The sequence below is a fragment of the Photinus pyralis genome, unplaced genomic scaffold (assembly GCF_008802855.1).
Source record: "Photinus pyralis isolate 1611_PpyrPB1 unplaced genomic scaffold, Ppyr1.3 Ppyr1.4_LG2, whole genome shotgun sequence".
NCBI lineage: Eukaryota > Metazoa > Arthropoda > Insecta > Coleoptera > Lampyridae > Photinus > Photinus pyralis.
Window position 1 is genome coordinate 44,989,598 of NW_022170403.1, and position 19,579 is coordinate 45,009,176.

At 35.0% G+C, this 19,579-nt stretch overlaps 3 protein-coding genes across 4 annotated transcripts; 1 reads left to right on the plus strand and 2 right to left on the minus strand.

The window, feature by feature from the left end:
• Positions 1–65: 65 nt before the first annotated feature.
• LOC116163236 (Hermansky-Pudlak syndrome 1 protein homolog) lies at positions 66–13,163 on the minus strand. Of its 2 annotated transcripts, none has more exons than XM_031477102.1 (8): positions 12,942–13,163; positions 12,752–12,895; positions 12,590–12,702; positions 8,148–8,393; positions 7,346–8,095; positions 779–899; positions 521–720; positions 66–455 (listed from the first exon to the last, which is right to left on the minus strand). In XM_031477102.1, the coding sequence occupies exons 1-8, from the start codon at positions 13,056–13,058 to the stop codon at positions 278–280; spliced, it is 1,869 nt and encodes a 622-aa protein (XP_031332962.1). In that variant the 5' UTR covers positions 13,059–13,163; the 3' UTR covers positions 66–277. The 2 variants fall into 2 exon arrangements, with proteins under 2 accessions (XP_031332962.1, XP_031332961.1); XM_031477101.1 differs by having other exon boundaries at positions 779–923; positions 12,942–13,162.
• A 3,168-nt stretch (positions 13,164–16,331) lies between these two features.
• On the plus strand, positions 16,332–18,186 carry LOC116165136 (putative nuclease HARBI1). Its single transcript, XM_031479446.1, has 4 exons — positions 16,332–16,346; positions 16,500–16,875; positions 16,931–17,144; positions 17,207–18,186. Exons 2-4 carry the CDS (start codon positions 16,868–16,870, stop codon positions 18,098–18,100), a joined length of 1,116 nt encoding a protein of 371 aa, XP_031335306.1. The 5' UTR covers positions 16,332–16,346; positions 16,500–16,867; the 3' UTR covers positions 18,101–18,186.
• Positions 18,187–18,197: 11 nt separating this feature from the next.
• LOC116165137 lies at positions 18,198–19,437 on the minus strand. Its single transcript, XM_031479447.1, has 2 exons — positions 18,999–19,437; positions 18,198–18,907 (listed from the first exon to the last, which is right to left on the minus strand). Exons 1-2 carry the CDS (start codon positions 19,072–19,074, stop codon positions 18,519–18,521), a joined length of 465 nt encoding a protein of 154 aa, XP_031335307.1. The 5' UTR covers positions 19,075–19,437; the 3' UTR covers positions 18,198–18,518.
• Positions 19,438–19,579: the final 142 nt, after the last annotated feature.

Consider the following 19,579-nt stretch of genomic DNA (forward strand, 5'->3'; position numbering starts at 1 on the left):
GAATCTGAGCATAAACCAAAGGAAATAAGACAATCTAAACATATAGGATCTAAATAGTCTCCAAATTCTTTTCGATCAATTTTGCCCTTATATTTTAATGACATACAAATACTGAATTATATACACAGATTTCATGTTATTAAAATCTAAATAATATAAATAATGATATGCCCTACAACATATTTTGAATGATATAAATACATAAATACGATGGCAATGCTTTATAACACTTATATACCTATGTGTAATACCCAATCAATAATGCTTACATATAAAATTACAAAAGATCAATTGGATGATTGGGGTGTCCTCGAAGTTCCCATATGGTAGCTGCCAATCGCCTTGTGTGTTCCAATACACACGATGCGGTGGCTAATCCTAAATGAATACAAAACAATTCATAACATCTCACTTTTGTGGGAGACATTTTTGGAAAACACGCTTCCTTCAATTTTCTGCAACAGAAAAAGAAAACGATCCTTACTTTATGCTATTTGAAGATGAATTTCATTTTACTTACTGATAAAAATCGCCACATAATATTCCAGGTTGCGGTAATGCTTTCGATGCATTTGTAGGAAAGATAGTTGGTTTTAAAGCTGTACCGGATGTATCCTCAAACCATAAAAAGTAAGCATAATTAAAAGTTGTATCTTTCCACATAAGTGACAGGTGACCTTCTTGCAAATGGTTACGAGAAAAATGAATCATCGACCAAATCTGCAAAAATGTGTTTGATTATTAAGTTAAGTTAAGTATATTCTAGAGCAAAAATAACCTTTTTCTTAGTCAGATTGACCGTTTCTGACGAAGTGAAATCTAAGGTCGGAGTAGTCACTCTGTGAGTTGTTCTATCGACATATATAAAGTGAACCAATCCAGGAAATTCCTCAAGATACTTATTGATGGTTAGGGAATCTCTAGTACAGTGAAATTAAGGACAAAGCCACAACCACCAATAGTTAAACATATTGAGCATATACAATATATTATATGATACAGTATGGACTAAGAATGAATTAGTCTTTATGTTGTATATACAAAGTATACCTACAAAAATTTTGAAATTGTTGAAAGTTAGGTACTTTAATTATGAATGTTCAGCCCACGGATTGAATGTGCCCGAACATTTCTCTATTTTCATCCGACTTTGCTTTTGAATTGAACCACCTTGTATAATACCTAAAATATTACGTATGCATCACATAGGCTATTTTATATAAAGTGTGCTAAGTATATATGATTACTATATGTATATCCAGGTTTCCCTGGACAGATCCGGTTTTGAGTTAATAAAATTCTGTCCAGGAGATCTACAATAAGGGTAAGTATAAACAGAACGGCAGTAGATAGGGTTCTTCAGATCTGGTGCGAATTCTGATATTTAAATCAAAAGAAACTTTGAAGCCTTCCGTTTTGAAAAAAAATTCAGACTCCCAAAGCATGTTTCATATGTCAACAAATGCCTAAAGGAGGATGATTACATTTTTTGAAAAATTTATCAAATGTAGGTACTGCTTATGGAAGCGAGGCAGATCTATTGTTTTTTAGATTTGCATAAATCCTATGCCTGACTTAATACACACTGATAAGTAGGTACAAAAAAGGGAGCAGTCGAATTTTTTAAACAAACTTAAAATTTTAATACTCTGTATGTGTTTCTAAATTGTTAGGTATTGGTATACTTTTATACAATTAATTCAAACTTGTAAATATGGATAGATGAATTAACACATACCAAAATGATGTTGCATCAATATGTTATAATCCCCCAAATTAATAACAACATGAAATTGTTAATGTGCACATAGAAAAATTGTATTAGTTAAGGTAAGTGTACACAATGTCTCATTTAAGATCAATTTACCTAGTTTTATACAAAATTTGTATCAATTAAAATGGTATTTTTATTATACTTCATTGAAATCACCTTATTTACCTTATTATTAGAAATAATGGTATCTGGCCTTTTCCAGGCTAGCGCACGGAGAAACTTTTCCCGATCCCTTTGATTGTTTCCGTGCGCTGAACATAAATACCCAAAATATTGCTTTAAAATACAAATTTACAGGGAAGTAAAGTAATTTTCAGAAAATCTATATGCGTTGTAATGTTTCATATGTAAGTATTTTGCGTTTTAATTCGTAGATGTTTGAATATTTAGATAAACTTCTTTGAGAATTTGTGACATTTTTTGACGTTTCGTCAATCTTATCTGAACTAAACTAATTAAACAAATCGCCTTTGGAATGATTTGAGAGTAACCATGAAAACGCATATTCTATAACTGTCACAAAATAAAAATGTTAGCGAGTTTGTTGTTTTTTATGTTATCGATTTAAAAGAAGTATAATAAAAAATATCGTTCATTACACGTCCAGAAATGCTTTTTCCGTGCTTGCATGGCTTCCCGTGTTCGGCTTGCCACGCGCGCACGGAAAAAGCCTGCTTTCCGGACTCCTAATGAAATATACTATTACTTATTTTTACCCATCGTTCGTGATCTGGTAATTTTTTCCCTTTTATTATTTACAGAACTTAAAATTTTTCAAAATTGTCACTTGATCTAACTCATTGATATTTTGTTCCTTGTTTTTTGCAATTATCCTACGTCTTTTTCATCTGATCATTAGTTAAAATGCATGCTTCTATATCTTATATTATTTATAAAATAGCTGAATTTTCAAATTAGCTCTAACTTCCATTTAATCGTAAAAAATCACTTTACAAACATATCAAATTTCGATTGAAGGAGAACCAACATTAAACTCATATTCAAGTCTTATATTATATCCCATGAGATCAGGTGGCTCCCCTTTTAAAATAATTTAATAGCGTTATAGGATTGTACTTAGGCTATGGAAGAGGAGGACTGATAACATCATATCAAGGGCAATAATGCATGTTGATGCAAATTTTTGTGAGGCGGCCATATTCTTGGTGCATAAAACTGTGTTGTTTTGTTTACTTCAGCAGTTGTTTGCATTTTTTGCCGTGCTTGACCAGTGGCGTACCTCCATCATACATATTATATAATACTATAATAATAATGAACAGAAAAGATATGCATAAATGTATAACATATTGGTTCGCTTGTGTCTTGTACAAGAGTTCTACAATTACTGTAAATCATTTCTATTTGTAAAAATACGTTTGTATTTATGATATATACCAACGGTTGTTGTTTAACCTGACGCCAATGAACTGTAGGCGGCCATGTTGCTGGTGTTCAAACAAATTAAATTTGCTTCATTTTACGATAATCGTCTCTGTTTGTTTCTCTAAGAAATTGTAAGGTACTGGCCTACATTTGAAATCTTATTCAGTTATAATCAATAATATTGGCGTAGTCAGCACATAGTTCCAATGCAGCCTCCTTCCTCCTCCCCTCCCAATAATTGCAAAATTGCAATTGCAATTGCAAAAAACTAACTAACCCACTTTATATCAATATTGTAAACATGTTAGCCCCTCAAACATAAAATTGCTGGTAATACTCTTGTTACCTTGATTGATTTATTGGCATAGATCGGGGTACGGTAAACTTGCAAAAGGGCGACTTACAATAAATCAGAGATGCTAGTTGCATTTGTGAAAAAAACTGAAATCTATGGAATTATGTTACAGCTTGTTCATGATGTGATGACTGATGAGAAAATGTCACTAAACTTTGTGTTAGTATAGTATTAATTAAGTTGAAATCATATGCTTCTTTGCTGATAATGTAATAAGCGGTGAAATATTAAGTATAATGTACTTGGCTGTATGCCATATGGCACCCCCTACATACTGTACCTGAATAGTAGTATTTATTACGATCATATGCGACCCAGCATAGAACCATTTGAAACCTCAACTGTGCTTTAAATACAGATTTTGAGAATTGGTCCCCTAATTATTCAGTTATAAAAAAGTATCTTGAATTTTGCCTAAGAATTAGAAACCAAAGAGAACATCAAATCCAAGTATTGATCTTGCAGTGAGAGTGTTTGTCAAACCGAGTTGTATTAAACCCCATTTAAACTTAACATAAATATTAAAAACACTACATTTAACTTTTTAAAGCACCACAAATTTTAAAAAAAACATGAAGAAATAAATGATGGTAAGTATACATAAAGAGCCCAAACAAAGTACCTAAATGGATTCTTATTCTACACATGTTTGTGTCTAAAATTGAAGAAATACTGAACATCTCTTAGGCTCAAATTTTTTGAAAATACATATCAAATTTGATTGTTACCAAAGATTATTGTTTTTTGATATAACCTTCCCAAAGCAGTCATTTGAATAAACTAAGGTGATTCATAAATTTGCGATAACTGAAATTTTCTTATTTGTTTATGGAACACTTATAAAGTAGAATTTTCCTTAGTTGCTCGCACATCATCAATTCTGTTTTTGGAGAAGATTGTAATGCCAACGTATTAACAAAATAAAAAAAATCACTTTAAACTACAATAAACGTTAGAATTACGTATTCATGTTAGGCTGATCAATGTATTTTATAAAATATAGGTTCTTGAGGCAAAGTTGAGCGTTATTTAAAAAATGGAACTAAAAATCATTAGTGAAAAGGGATTTTTTTTTGTTTTCAGGTTACCTGTCAATTATGGTTGTTTACGTTTACATGGCAACACGTCGGCTACCGTTTTCATTGATTATTTTATCGCGTTTTGCTACATTAGCCGATAGAAAATCAGTTAATTTCATAACAAACAATTTTAGAAGCATAACTTCCGTACGGCCTCTGCGATATTCTGTGTCAAAAATGGCATAACCCAAAAATTCCATCTGGTTTACCAAGAAAAAGTAAGCAAATTGTTTCTAATAATTTTGAATGAGAAAGAGATAATCGTAGTCCATTTTTACCGTTCGCAGCAGTCAGAAAGATGAGTGGTTACTTTAGTAATATAAGAATTCGTATAGGTAACAAGTGCAAATACACAAAGTTGTGGATACGTTAAATATTAGCCCGCGAACAGTGACTTTTGGGTAAACTTTTAGGAAGTCCTAAAAAAACAAGGAAATGTAAGAAACCCATAAGCGATGTTGATTGTTTCACACAAGCAGCGATTCGGAACTTCATCTACCACATGATCCAACACGGTAAGTTAAAACGCACGTTGAATGGTTGAATGTAGATAGGAGTTTATATGAACTGTGCAATGATTATATTATATCAATGTTTAAACAGTTTACCTTTGTATTTTAGAACATCCCTTTTGCAAGTTCTAAACGAGAAAGACGTATTTAATAGGTCCAAAAGTTCCTTAAGAAAAGTTATTGCGGATATTGCTTTCCGATATCAAAAAGATAATCCAAGAAAAGGTTTAATGGAGATATTGCACTATCAAGAGTCGATTTTTGACATGCGTATATAAAAAATATGCAATCTGAGACTGGGCGCCAATGTGTCTTTTTGGATGAAATTATTTGAAAATGGAACAATATACAGGGTGATTCCTATAGTACCTGCCACCGTTTGGGAGCGTGTAGGTGGTGCGTAGGGGAGTATTTTGATATAGGACACTTGGGGTCGGAAATCTAAAATAAGGGTGCCAGAGCCAAATTTACCTTCTGGAATTTCGCGCCTGTAGGTAGGCAACCCAACCGGCCGGCGGTGCACACGGAGCGATCTCAGGCGGCGATGTGTGGCTGACACTTGATCAGAATTTTGTTTAAACCCACGAAATCCCGTCTGCAACGACGCGTATCAAGTGAATAAACACTATGGCAATAGTATAATAATAGTTGGCTAGATGTAGGAAGTGCATTGAGAACAACGGTGGCCACGTTGAACACTTGTAAACGTTATTGCTTTTGACTGTCGTTTTCCCTCCTTCCCTCCCATGTCGCTTCCTCGCGCTAACTCGCTCTGCATCGCTCCGCGCGAAACGTCGGTCGGTTGGGTTGCCTACATACAGGCGTGAAATTCCAGAAGATAAATTTGGTTCTGGCGCCCTTATTTTAGATTTCCGACCCCAAGTGTCCTATATCAAAATACTCCCCTAGGCACCCCCTATACGCTCCCAAACGGTGGCAGGTACTATAGGAATCACCCTGTATAAGTAAGTTGACAGTGCAAAAATAAGCTACGAAAAATTAAACACGATGGACACAGGTAGCATACTGGTGTTGATGAGAACAATATCATCTTATAAATATTTAAGATGTGTGCTTTTACATATCGGAAACACGAACAGTTTTATTACTGGAGCATCTTTCATATTTCCATGCAGCATGGTTTATTCGAAGTAATACCATTGTTTAAATACTTTATTAGTTGCGAGACGAGACTAAAAATTTGATATTTCAGAAACAAACCTTCAAAACGGTATGTTGTTAGTATGACTGCATTAGAAAATGGACATGCGGTACTATACGGTTGCTTCCCATCGAAAATATATGGGGAATTTACATTATAACTGACACATTGGCAAGAAAGGTTATGGCAGAAAAAATTGTTTACGATATATGAAAACAAGCCATTTATGCTTTTGTTATCTTTAAGTCAAGATTGCGATTGACTTCTGCTGGTAAGTACTGCGGGCGGTACGAAAAAACAATTAAAATGATTTTTTTAAACATTTTTCTTTTGCATCCAAATAATAATGTCCACCTTAGTAAAAGATGGCGACATAAACAACCTGTTACAAATAACTACCGAAACATTTTTTTTAGTAATTGATCAACCAATCAATGCAGCACTGTCTACATACATATTCTCTTTCATTATGACATCATAAATGTCATAATACACCGATGACGGGCGCGCAAACTAAGGAAAATCCTACTATACATAAATTTTCTATGCGAAAATATACAGGGCTATATATCTAAAAATCTAATCTGAAAATAAACAAAATTGTGATATTCAATTTACAACCTACACTATAATAAAATACCCACGTGTTGTTGCAAATTGTTTCAGTAATTAATTACAACAAAAAAGATACGAGTGATCGAAGAAGCTAAACAAATTTAAGAACCGCATCCTAGCAGCCAAATGGTTTTGAGATTTCTGTTTATGCTTAAGTGACTCTTTCATAAAATTTGAGTCCGAGATGGTAGGTGTCTTTAACAGAATCTATATAAAAGCGTCCACACGTTCTGTACAGAGCAACTAAAATTATATTGCACGTTTTTAATTGAAGCAATTTTTATATAAACGTTTCTTTTAAAATCAAGAATAATAAAAGTTTTAAATGAACTAATCTTTAAAAAGATGAGCCATAAATAAATGAGAATAATTCCAAAACCTTGTCTCGAACCTACTAGAATAGGGATATCGTATCATGCATTGTTTACAGCTTTGGTCATTAATAAATGCAATAAAGGATATGATCCCAAAGTAAAATTCCGAAGTGCCTTCGCTCTAAAAAATTCATTAAAGCTCTCCAATTTCTCCTGAACCATATTTACAATTTCCTTCACGCAAACCTGACTTGCATTGAGCACAGAATTGTCAAAGGCTGTTAAATTCAGTAGTTCTTTCAAAATGTCTAAAAAATTCATCGTCGCTGATTCGGCTCTCAGCAGAGCATCGGAACAATTCGCTTTGATAAATTCTAAATATTTTTTCCGCATATAATCCCACTGCTTGGAAAGTTGCTTGTAACTCAATTCGAAGGTGCTGTTTTTGACTTTTTTCAGACCGTCTGTAAGTTTTTTAATGGCAGTGTCTAGGTTATCAAAAGCAGGTTTGAGTGTTTCTATATCTCTCTGAATTTGTGCAGTTTGTATTGCATTCAAGTGAAAAAATGTATCGTACAGACCAGACGAGATCAAGGCGTTCCCAACTTCAATTATTAACAGTAAATCAACACCTTCTTCTATTGTACTGATGTAGATCACGTGCGGCACGCACTTAGGAACGAAATCATTTCCGGCTAGCATCACTTGGTAGTTACAAATTTTCCCACTTTTTAGTTGCGTTTCAGAAGCGTGTACCGGACTCGATTGAGGGCTGTAAAATTCTTCTTCGCTATCTGTTTCTGTATCAGTCTCATTTGAGACATTTTTTAAATTGTTGACGTTACACAGCAAGATAAAAAATAATATATCAGTTGAAGACAAGGACGTTGCTGTTCGGCTGCAATATAAAAATGTAGTAGTACAATGTGACAACTGATTTCGATAATTACCTGGAATATAAGCCTAAAAATTTATTCTGAACTAAAATTAAAGCGTGGACCTTGGGGCGTTCTATTACAGCCTGTAGCCTATCTACAGCTTCTTGTAGTGTATTCAAAGCTGATGAACTGAGATCAGAATTGATCATTAGCTGTTCTATTGCTTCTATTAACATCAATTGTTCGGTATTGTGCAAATATATCCAACTATCGATTACGGATGTTACAATCGAAGCTATTTGTTTATTTGATTTCAACCTTAAAATAAAAATAAAGCAATTATAGAGGATGGAGTTAACTTTGATTTAAAAAAAGTAAATATTTAGCAAACTTTAATTAGGAAGTATAAGAAATACATTATACATGTACCTACTTCCATACAAATAATAATTTCGAGAACGAAGGCATATCTTAAGAGTAAACACAACTTTCCAGGCTGTACGTACAAGGTAGCCGTCTAGATCGTGCGCTAAGGATTTCAAAGCTGTTAGGCTATGTGGCGACGGGCGGCTTGCACATCCGGCAGCAAACTAAAACGTGCTGCACACTCATTGGTCAAAACGGCCAACCGATGAGAGCTTCGCGTCCCCCGCCGCAAACGTTTAAAAGCAGAGCTCAGAATTTGGGGTCCAACACACTTACAAAACGTACATCAGACCACTAATCGATTATCAAGCCCCACTGTACTGCAGCTTCTCCTCTAGTCAACGACACCAAATCGCCGCCGCCTGCGAACGCAGCATCTTACGCAAAATACACAGAGTCGATCCATATGCTACCCTTCCGACCTTACCATCCAATACGCAAACATACAACCAATCACACACAAACTCACATCCCTACAAACAAGATTTGCGCACCGCAGGGTCCACGGCGACACCCAGCCCACCAAAGAAATCCTAAAGATCCCTTGCAATAAATCCGCCACGGGAGGCCCCAAAAACCCAAAAGGAAATTCAAATTCCCTCCCATACTCAACTACACGAAAACCTACCCCAGGAATTCGAAGAGCTCCATGACAATGCCCCTTACACCATACGGTAACGCAAACCATACTAAAAACCAAAAAGAAACAATTACTGCTTCTTTTTCTTTCTTTTTCAGATAAGGACGCGCGTACCAGAATCCAACATGAACCACACCACCATCACCAATCCTACACCGAACGAGAACCGACCACGATCTCTATCAACCCCTTGACAACGACAATCTGCAATGCACCAAGGACATGATCCGATACCTGCACAATATAGCATAGATACAGATAATCATTGCATGTATTGTACATACTTATCACAAATCACGTACTAGGACTGAAGAGGACACAAGTCCTTAGCAGTCCGCCATTCATTTACTACTAACACAATCATTGTATCATCTATAACATGCAAAATAAGCCTATTTTGATTGATTGATTGACACTGCAAAGCAATTCCTACTTTGACGGCGCTTCAAGAAACATTCACCAGAGACGCTTGCAGAACCAGTTCATCTTTCCAGATCGACCTCGCGCCACGTTCCACCACCCAGAAGACCCGCATTCGCGCTCACTCCGACCACAGTGCTCGCCGCGTAGATTTCAGCTACCATTTTGTACCGGGTGACCCAATAAGATTGTTCCTCGGCCATAGCTCGAGAACCGTTCATCTCTAGGGTCAAAAAAATTATTGGATAAATCGGTCATGAAGAATCGCTGGAAAACATTTTCAAGTTTTAAAAATGACCACCAGAGGTCTGCCATCTTAAATTTTAAAATTGCATTTTCTTTAAATGTCGCATGACAAACTAAACAAAATTTTTCACATTTTTGAAGAGAACCAGTTTGTCATTTTCGTAAAAGTTATTTCAAAAACAAAGATGGTTCAATTGTTTTTGCAATAACCTGCTTTAACTTCTTAACAGTTTGATTGATTGTAACATTGATTGGTATCGTTGAAAAGAGCATTCCTTGGGCAACAAGAATCAACCAAAATATAGTTAATTTAGTTGAATCCTTCTCCGCCAGGGGGCTAGTTTTGACACTATGATCCAAAATACTAAAAAAATATAAAAAAATCAAATGGAATTATATGACTTTTTCTTTATGAAAAAGTAGCCAAATAACATCCAGGCCAGTGAAAACCGTTTTTCAAAATCTCGTTCCTAACCTCAAATATTGGGAAAATGAGATTTATTAATTAATTAATAAAAATGCTTAACTTGTATCTTAAATTTACTTTTTACGTATTTCCGGTATTTGTCGATGGCACGAAAGAAAAACACCCTACACTTTTAGGTAGGCCTTGGAAAATGAAACAAGATGCGTTATAAAATAATAACAGCCGTAATTTGTAAATTATTCTGCTGTGTTTACATTCAGAAAGTGCAGTTTTTTGAATTTGTAATCTTTTCTAAAATGCTGATTAAACCAAGAAGCATTTAATATGCTGGCGATATATTTTGAGTATTTTCAAAATGCGACCATCGCTGACAACATCTTCTTTTTGAGTTATCCGAATCGACCATGAACCATCGTCGCCAGCATATTAAATGCTTCTTGGTTAGAAATCGGGATTTTAGAAAAGATTACAAATTCAAAAAACTGCACTTTCTGAATGTAAACACAGCCGAATAATTTACAAATTACGGCTGTTATTATTTTATAATGCATCTTGTTTCATTTGTTTAATTTTCCAAGGCCTACCAGTGTAGGGTGCTTTTCCAAACAATCTTTCGCGCCATCGACAAAAACCGGAAATACGTCAAAAGTAAATTTAAGATACAATTTAAGCATTTTTATTAATTAATTGATTAATTTTATTTTCCCAATATTTGAGGTTAGGACTTAGACCAGTACATGGACTGCTAATTGTAACGAAAATATAGTCAAGGACATCGCCTGGGTATGTGAGTTTCAGGGTAAACGAGTCTGTCCGAAGTTGTGCGATTAGACACGATTTGACACTGTCAACCTATAAATTAACAAACGTCAATTAATTAATCGCCTAGATATGCCAAAAAAGCAAACCTATCCGTATTTGTGGACGTATAGAAGATAATCAAGAGTATTTAAAGCTTCCCGTACTACGCGGTTCCCATAAAAGATACTCTTTACGCGATCCGAGTGGTGTACATACGACTAGTTTAGCCTGAGATTCACATACCCACGACTACAGTGCCCTCTATCCGTGACCGCCCATTTTGCATTGAAAGCATAGGGATAATAGCAGTCCATGTACTATATGGACTAAGGGTTAAGAACGAGATTTTGAAAAACGGTTTTCACTGGCCTCTTTGGTTGTTATTTGGTTATTTGATTTTTTTAGGATTTTGGATCATAGTGTTATTCAACTAAATTAACTATATTTTGGTTGATTCTTGTTGCCCAAGGAATGCTCTTTTCAACAATACCAAATTTGTTAAGAAGTTAAAGCAGGTTATTGCAAAAACAATTGAACGACCCACGCCATTTTTGTTTTTGAAATAACTGAGTTTTTTGTTTTTACGAAAATGATGGATAAACTGGTTCTCTTTAAAACTGTGAAAAGAGAATGCTTAGTTTATTATGCAAAATTTAAATAAAATGCAATTTTAAAATTTAAGATGGCAGTTACGCCCTCTGGTGGTCATTTTTGGAACTTGAAAATATTTTGCAGCGATTCTTCATAACCGATTTACCTAATAATGTTTCTTACCCCTAAGTCATACGACGAACGATTCCCGAGATATGGCCGAGGAACAGTCTTATTGGGTCACCTGGTACATATTGTAATATAAGGTGCATACAAAACTACTGTTTTTACATGTTTTATTAAGCTTTTGGTATACCCACAAATTTAAAAATAAATTTCAACATTTCTGTTATTAGTAGCAATAACCATGACTTTTGTTGTTTTATGAATTGCTACTATAATAACAGAAATGTTGAAATTATTTTTAAATTTGCGGGTATAAGTACCAAAAGCTTAATAAAACATGTAAAAACAGTTTTGTATGCACCTTTTAATTCTGAACAGCTTTAAACTCTACAGTTTTTTCTGTAAAATGTACAGATATTGCATAAAACTAATTCCCATGTTAAATCCCTATGTTCCTACTTACTGTGCACCACCCGGTCTGTGTTCTCTCTTTAACCTGCAGATTATCATATAACTGTCTCATTTGCTCTTGCACGGACACATTTTTCGCTCATGCAGATTGTTAGTGATAGATTTTTTTATGGGATAGTTAACCCCAGCCATAGGGGGACAAGATGTGTTAAATTATTTGCAATTTGGATCTGGGCTTGTGGATAATTGTGGTCAAAATGTAGCCCAGGTCCTGCTCAGCTCAGCCCCTCTTTCGCAAGTTTTGTAGCTACGAGGCTCATGTTGATTTTGTTTTGATCTCGTATGCTAACAGTCTTACACTTTTAAGATCAATGACCATTTGTGAACTTGTACCCACTTGGTCAGCTCGGTTTAAACAGTACTTACATAACAACATCAGGTCCACATAAATACCGGACAATAGTGACACATACACTAAGAAATCTCTTCATAGCAGCGACATCTTCCTGTCCGATGCTCACAAATAGATATCCCATAAACTATGATTAGGTCATTAAAATTAACAAAGCTAAATGTAACATATCTTACTTCTTCAAATGCCATATTCAAACCATTGTCACATTGAATGGAAGTGTACGAATTGCCAAATTGACAACTCATAATACGCTGCGAGGTGACAATCGGGGAAAATATTTGCACGATAATGTTAGAACTAATCTTTGCATTTTTATTCTTAAAATGAATGTTTATAGATCAAATACTATCATTAATTAAATACCTGTTCTGATGTTAATCCCTGCAACTTCGCCAAATCGTTAATGTGTGAAGCGAATTTTTTATTGTACTTAGTATAAATAACATCATTCGAATAATCGAATACCAACAGGCATTTCATTCTAAAGAGACAATAATGAAATCTTCGTTTTCAATAGCCTTTTTGAAAGTTGCTGCCGTTGGTCAGCTGTTTGTTGGTTGATTGTACTTGTGTAGTGCAAAGGAACAAGTAGCGCATAAGCGCTGAACTATAGTGCAACGCTGTATTGGAGGGTATACGGATACTAACCTAACCTTGGAAAGCTTGGGATATACGCAGGTATTCGTCATATACCGGGTGATTCGTTAAGAGTGATGATCGTTTGAATTTCGCGCGTAAGGTTCTAGTATTTTTGGCATTATTTAACTGATGGTAAACTTTTTCAAAACTTTCAGAGGCCACTCAAAAAATTCATTATGCTTAGGATTCGATTATCATTTATCAAAACTCACTTATCTTGAACGGTTTAGAGAATGAATTTTTGAATTGACTTTTGCATCTCCTATTTTTAGAGAAAAAATTGACGTAAAAGTATATCAAAAATCATGACGGTACACGGTACGCAAATCTTAAATGCGTCCAATTCAGAATAAAATGGCGCATTTAGAAAAAATAGAAAATGGTATGTTTTTATTTTAAAAAAACAAAATGGCGCTAAATCCCGGTATTTACTAAAGTCCCTTGGGACTTTAGTATTTACGGAAACGATGAAGTTATTTTATTTCAATCATAGACATATGAGTATTATTTCAATCCGCAATTGACCGATTGTGGCTGTGCACCAAATTTCAAATTTCTGTTTCAACATGCAAGTTTCCACACATTCTTAACCCTTATCGAGTTTCACCTGCACCCAAGCTTTGTAATTTTAGAATTTGTAGGTACCACGGTACCACTACCGTTAGGTCGACCGCAGATATACGTAAACGTAACGTAATATATCTGTGGGTCGACGTTCATGCTGATAAGACTGCGTAAGATTTGCAATTCCTATTTCTGTGTTCCTAATATAAATTCTCAGAGCATATAAGAAAAGGAATGTATACACAAACCATAGAGTAAACAACCAATTGAATAAGCAGATACTACCACAGGCGCTTTCTTTCGGCTACTTCGCAATCATGATTTCGAGATCGTGATTCGTAGGATCACGTTTTACGAAAGAACGCGCGAATTTGAATCAAAGTTTGGTTAAGTTTACGTAGCGCACATTTGCATTCGAATTACGTATTTTTTGTTTGGATTATGAAAATAATTTAAATACAAGTGGAAGCACGTGCACGATTATGCTATACAAATATTGACTAATCTAACATTTGAGCAAAAATATCCAGAATATCCTTGCATTTATAGGTTAGGAATTCGTGTCAAAATACTTTTTTCTATTTCGGTGTCACAATGATGATTTTGTACAACTGTTTTCGGCCGAAAACAGTTGTACAAAGGCAGTGATTATAGTCGTTTTTTTTGGTAACTCATCTCTTAAGTTGGCAGTTACTAGTTAGTACAAGTAGGTACTCATATATATAAGAGAAGTATATGGATAACCGCCTATGATTGCAATGTGCAAATTGTTCGCCATAAAAGAGAGCTGCCCTATTCCTTAGTCCTGAACTCTGTATTTATGCGCAAACTCCCCAAGTAAATATTTACTTCTCTCCGCCTACTTTTAAGTAGCGCCAATTTCAAATTTCATAACCTATAACTCGAAAATAGGGTTAAAATTTTATTAAACCATTATTGTGTGCAATTACCATATGTAAACACAACCACGCACCATTCGGAAACTTCACCCAGACTTCTATTCGCTTCATGCAAGTTCATATTCACCACATTGGCCCCATTCCACCTGCCGACTCCTATCACTATTGTCTGATCCTGTGATGTCTTTAGATAAGTATACTAGCTGGCCGAGGCCCACCCTCCCAAGACCAATCGCCGCCGAAACGTTTCTTACCTGTTGACTATATCGCTTCGATTCCCCTACTTGCATCTTCACCGAGAGGGACGACGACAATTTGAATCTTCCCTTTTTTGTGCCCTCAACATTGTTTTCGGCACACAAGGATTCGGGACCTGCAGTCAATGGCCTACTTGAATGATTTCACTGCCAACTCAAATCAGCGCTCACGTGCCCCCCAGTGCGTTCTGGTTCAAAGTACTCCGTATCGTTCTGCTTGGAAACTGTAGCATTTTCACGGAGAACTTTCGAGCTTCCTCAGCGGAGTTTGTTTACAGTTACACACTTCGAAGGCAAACTTTGTAACGATTTAGAAACTTAAATTGCAATTGAAATAATGAAATTGGATAAGTTCGAATCAGCTATAATATAAAGTGATACATTACCAATGTTCAAAGAAACACAATTAAATTAAAGACATTTACTGATTTTAAAATAAAATTAACATTGTCGAGTTGGAAATCTTTTAGGTGTTAAGGGACCCCCATATAACTTCGTGCCCCCATCATGCTTGCGTGCATCCAAATCAATGCAGTCATAGCGGTTAAAATGACGAGAACACAACCTTGTTTTTACATCATCGAATTCCGATAGTTCACATGCTTGCAGTCACCGATTCTTGTTGCTTTTTTCACTTGGGAATCTAATAACAAGTATGGCATAAATGAATTGATTGCAGATAATTGCATTGTAACTTACTTGTGCCATGAAACCGAAAAATCCACTTTCCCACAAGTACCTGCATTTCTTTATTTCTAAGTAATGAACACACTAAAATTGCCAAACATTAGGTATTCCATTACAATTATTGTGTATCACTTACGTATACTGATTTATATAACTACGAAAGGCTTCTTTACTATTAAAATTAAACAAAAGTTCAATAACTCATAAACAAAACAAACAATTTAACCTCAATCCGTTATGTCAAACTGGAGTAAATGCTTGGTAAATAACACTACATAATAACAGGCAAGCGCATTAGCGCCTAGTTCCCAACTAATGACAGAAGTATATTTCCATCCACTAACGTTGGCGATAGGCGTGTCCACTCGTTTATCCATATACTTCTCTTATATATATGTAGGTACTGCGTTGGGTACTTCCATGTTTGAACTTCAAAATGTCAGTCTTACTACGCTGCCAACCTAAAACTTAACGGCATAAAAAGTGTTCCCAACATAAAACATGTTAGTTCTAATGTTCCCTATAGTTTCTGATAATGATTTTTTTAATTAAATTAAAGCACCGAAATAGAAAAAATAGTATGAAAAACGCGTGTTACAATGCTTTATTGTAATACTCCTATCTTGCGGACACTCGTGGCTACGCTTCGCGTCGCCACTCGTGCCACAAGATAGTCGTATTACAATAGGTCGCATTGTAACACTTGTCTTTCAATATACTAGGTATAAATACAAGTGGAAGTACTTGCACGATTATGCTCCTGTTCAGTTACAAATATTGACTAACCTAACATTTGAGCAAAAATATCCTTGCATTTATAGATTTTAGGAATTCGTGAAAATAAAACTTTATGTTCATTTTGTTCACGATTTTAGGAATCATGATGATAAGAACTTAATCATATAAACATGGATAGAGCTATCTCATAAGCTCTACTAAAAGACAACCGTCACCAACATTCCAACGTGCATTTTTATGCCTATCATCTTTTACTATTAGTAAGTTGTAATGTATTTATCTTTTGCCGGGTTGATTGTAAAAGTGCGCAAGCTTGGCGATGGTAAGGACGACTGCGTTTTGTTGTCCAGTGATGTGATGGGTTTCTTAGAATGATTGGCATCAGTGATGGTATCCACCGTTGTAACTAATGCCAGAACGTTTAGGTGGATAGTTATAACCTCACTTTATTTGTTTACATACAACTGCGAGTGCAACTTTGTGTTTTATCGTCCCTAGTTAAATTATGGAATGGTATGTTCATTGATTTTTTCTTATTCCAAAATGATTTCCTACACATTACTTACAGGAAGCGAAAATTATCTGCTGCCCTTGCGGCGGTAATAGCTATGTGCAGCTCAGAGGAAGTATCTAGCTCCGATGAAAGTTATTCAAGTGATCCTGATTCTGTAGATGAACAGCAAAGTAAAAAGGCTAAAATAACCGACTATATGACAATTATACATCAATACACAGATACAGATTTTAAGTCACACTTCCGTTTGACTAGGACTCAAGTTGAGGTACCTAATTATCTTGGTGCATCAGCATATGGCAGGATTAGTGTGTTCAAATTCTGTTCCAGATGCTTATATGTTTAACACAACAAAAATATGTGTCACTTGGAACGAAAAGTGTACTTTCTTACGAAACGGCATTACTAACAACAATTTGGTGTCTTGCAAACCAAGAAAGTTTCCGAGGCATTGCCGATAGGTTTGGACTGGGAAAAGGAAATTGTCATGAAGTGGTTATGAGGGTAATGAAAATCCTATACAATGAAAGAGGCAGGTTTATACTTTGGCCAAACGATTATAAAAAAAATGTAGACGAATTTAACCAATGTCGAGGGCAGAACAGTTTTCCTGGTGTGATAGGATGTGTAGATGGAACACACATTCCGATACCTGGATCAGGAAGTGATAATTCCTATTACAACAGAAAAGGTTTTCATTCTGTCATCTTACAAGGTGTGTGCAATGCCAAACTGCAATTTATGGATATATTTTGTGGTTTCCCGGGATCATGCCATGATGCGAATGTTTGGAAGCAGAGTCCAGTGTATGAGTTATTGAAAAGCTCTAATATACCTGCAGATTTACATCTATTAGGTGATTCCGCTTACCCTTTGGATACATTTTTAATGTGCCCATTTCGAGATAATGGCCATTTAACTAATGCACAAAAAAAATTTAATGTCACATTAAGCTCGACCAGAGTTGTGATAGAAATGGCATATGGTCGTTTAAAACAGAAATTTAGAAGATTAAAATATTTACAAGTTGAGAAGGTAGAATATGCAAAATACTACATAATGGCTGCCTGTGTTCTACATAATGTTTGCATCGATGAAGATGATAATCAAGATTCTTCATGTAGTAATGCCTCTGAAGATATAAATGCAGGTAGTGTTGGAGAGGAACTAGTTAATAGCGCAGCAAAAGAAAAGCGTTTAGAAATTATGCAAAACCTTCTGTAACACACTTACTTGTCTATATTATTTTTATTAAACTATATATCATAACAAAAAATATACTCTATCATAAATAAAAATAAAATATCATTTTGACCCAGAATATAAAATAAATACCATAATTTATAAGCTGTCACTAATTTTTTGCAATATTTGTAATTTTTTTTCTTCTCTTTCTTCTTTCTTTTGAATATATGTTTCATAAATTTTCAATTTTTGCCGTAAATACTGTTCTTTGGAAAAACGTTTTTTAATTTGAGGTGTAGGTATGGTAGACTCGACTTCTTCAACGTCAATTGTGGATGCTAAAGTATTTTCAGGAGGTTGAATATTTGCTTTACAGCCAAGAACCCTATCGAAGGTATCAAAAAGTGGCCAGTGAACTGTACCCTGGCCAGTGGAATTCTTTTTTTTTTTATTTGCCTTAAGTATATAACAGGTTGCGATATTTGTTGTCACATTCAGTGCCTGTAAATTCTATACCACATACATTGGTCATTTGCCTTGCGATGTCATTCCAAAGTTTATTTTTTTTACATTTGGGATTTATGAAATCCCTTTCTTCATCTAATCTTTTTGTCACAAGCAATATCGCTCTTTCTTCGGTCCACTTTTTTCCAGAATCTCCTGAAGGGGTTGGAGATTGCTCCTTGAACTCTTCACTCTGTTCTGCATCTACATCTTCCTGCAGGGGAGATGAATTTTCCTCAATTATTCGACTAAATTGTACTATATCCTTTGGTGATATACCAAATTGTATTAATTTCCCATTTTTTACAATCTGTGTAATGAATTCTTGAGCAAATTGGTCATCTAAAAATATATTTCACAAGAATAAATTTGATTTTTGGACAAGTGTTGTAAAAACGCAATAGCATTTAATACTTAATAATTTATATTGTACCATTATTAAAACGTTGTACAACAAGTGTGTCTTCATTCCACTGCAATATTTTTCCATTAATTTGGACTTTTAACATCTTTTCTGTTGTAATTGTTGTATACTTCGGCGCCAAAAGTTTGATAATAGTGAGGTTAGTTCAGCTTACATCAGTTCCATCTAAAAAATCGCGGATGGATTGATGCATCAAACGTTTTCCCGCCAGTTGAGAACGGAACGCGTTGCCGTTGCACAACGTTTGACAACAGAATGGATTGATGTGGCATCAGTGGTCCACCAATAGACAACAGAACGCACCCCCTGTTTGTCCGTTTACATCGTATATTCGCAAACAGCTGTTTTTGTTGTTTAACCTTGCTTGACTTTAGGTACATGGTTATATATGAAACTAAACTTTTAATACAGTTCTGTACCACTAAATTGTCCTATAAAGATGTATTATTCATGTATTGAGAACCTTTTTTCCCCAAAATAATAAATATTGCATTGTTTATTATCATTGTGAGGTTAAATATTTGAATTTTCTGATTGGTTACTAATATACTATCACTGAACTGTACATGGAATAACAACATATTATAGAT

Excerpts from the sequence above, each read along its gene's own strand:
- LOC116163236 (XM_031477101.1), bottom strand. The coding sequence starts at position 13,058 with ATGAAATGCCTGTTGGTATTCGATTATTCGAATGATGTTATTTATACT. Across the intron at positions 721-778 it reads TCAATCTGACTAAGAAAAAG|ATTTGGTCGATGATTCATTT; the intron begins GTTATTTTTGCT and ends ACATTTTTGCAG. Across the intron at positions 456-520 it reads TTATGTGGCGATTTTTATCA|AAAATTGAAGGAAGCGTGTT; the intron begins GTAAGTAAAATG and ends TTTCTGTTGCAG.
- LOC116165136 (XM_031479446.1), top strand. Across the intron at positions 17,145-17,206 it reads TGACTAGGACTCAAGTTGAG|ATGCTTATATGTTTAACACA; the intron begins GTACCTAATTAT and ends ATTCTGTTCCAG.
- LOC116165137 (XM_031479447.1), bottom strand. The coding sequence starts at position 19,074 with ATGTTAAAAGTCCAAATTAATGGAAAAATATTGCAGTGGAATGAAGAC. Across the intron at positions 18,908-18,998 it reads TGTACAACGTTTTAATAATG|ATGACCAATTTGCTCAAGAA; the intron begins GTACAATATAAA and ends ATATATTTTTAG.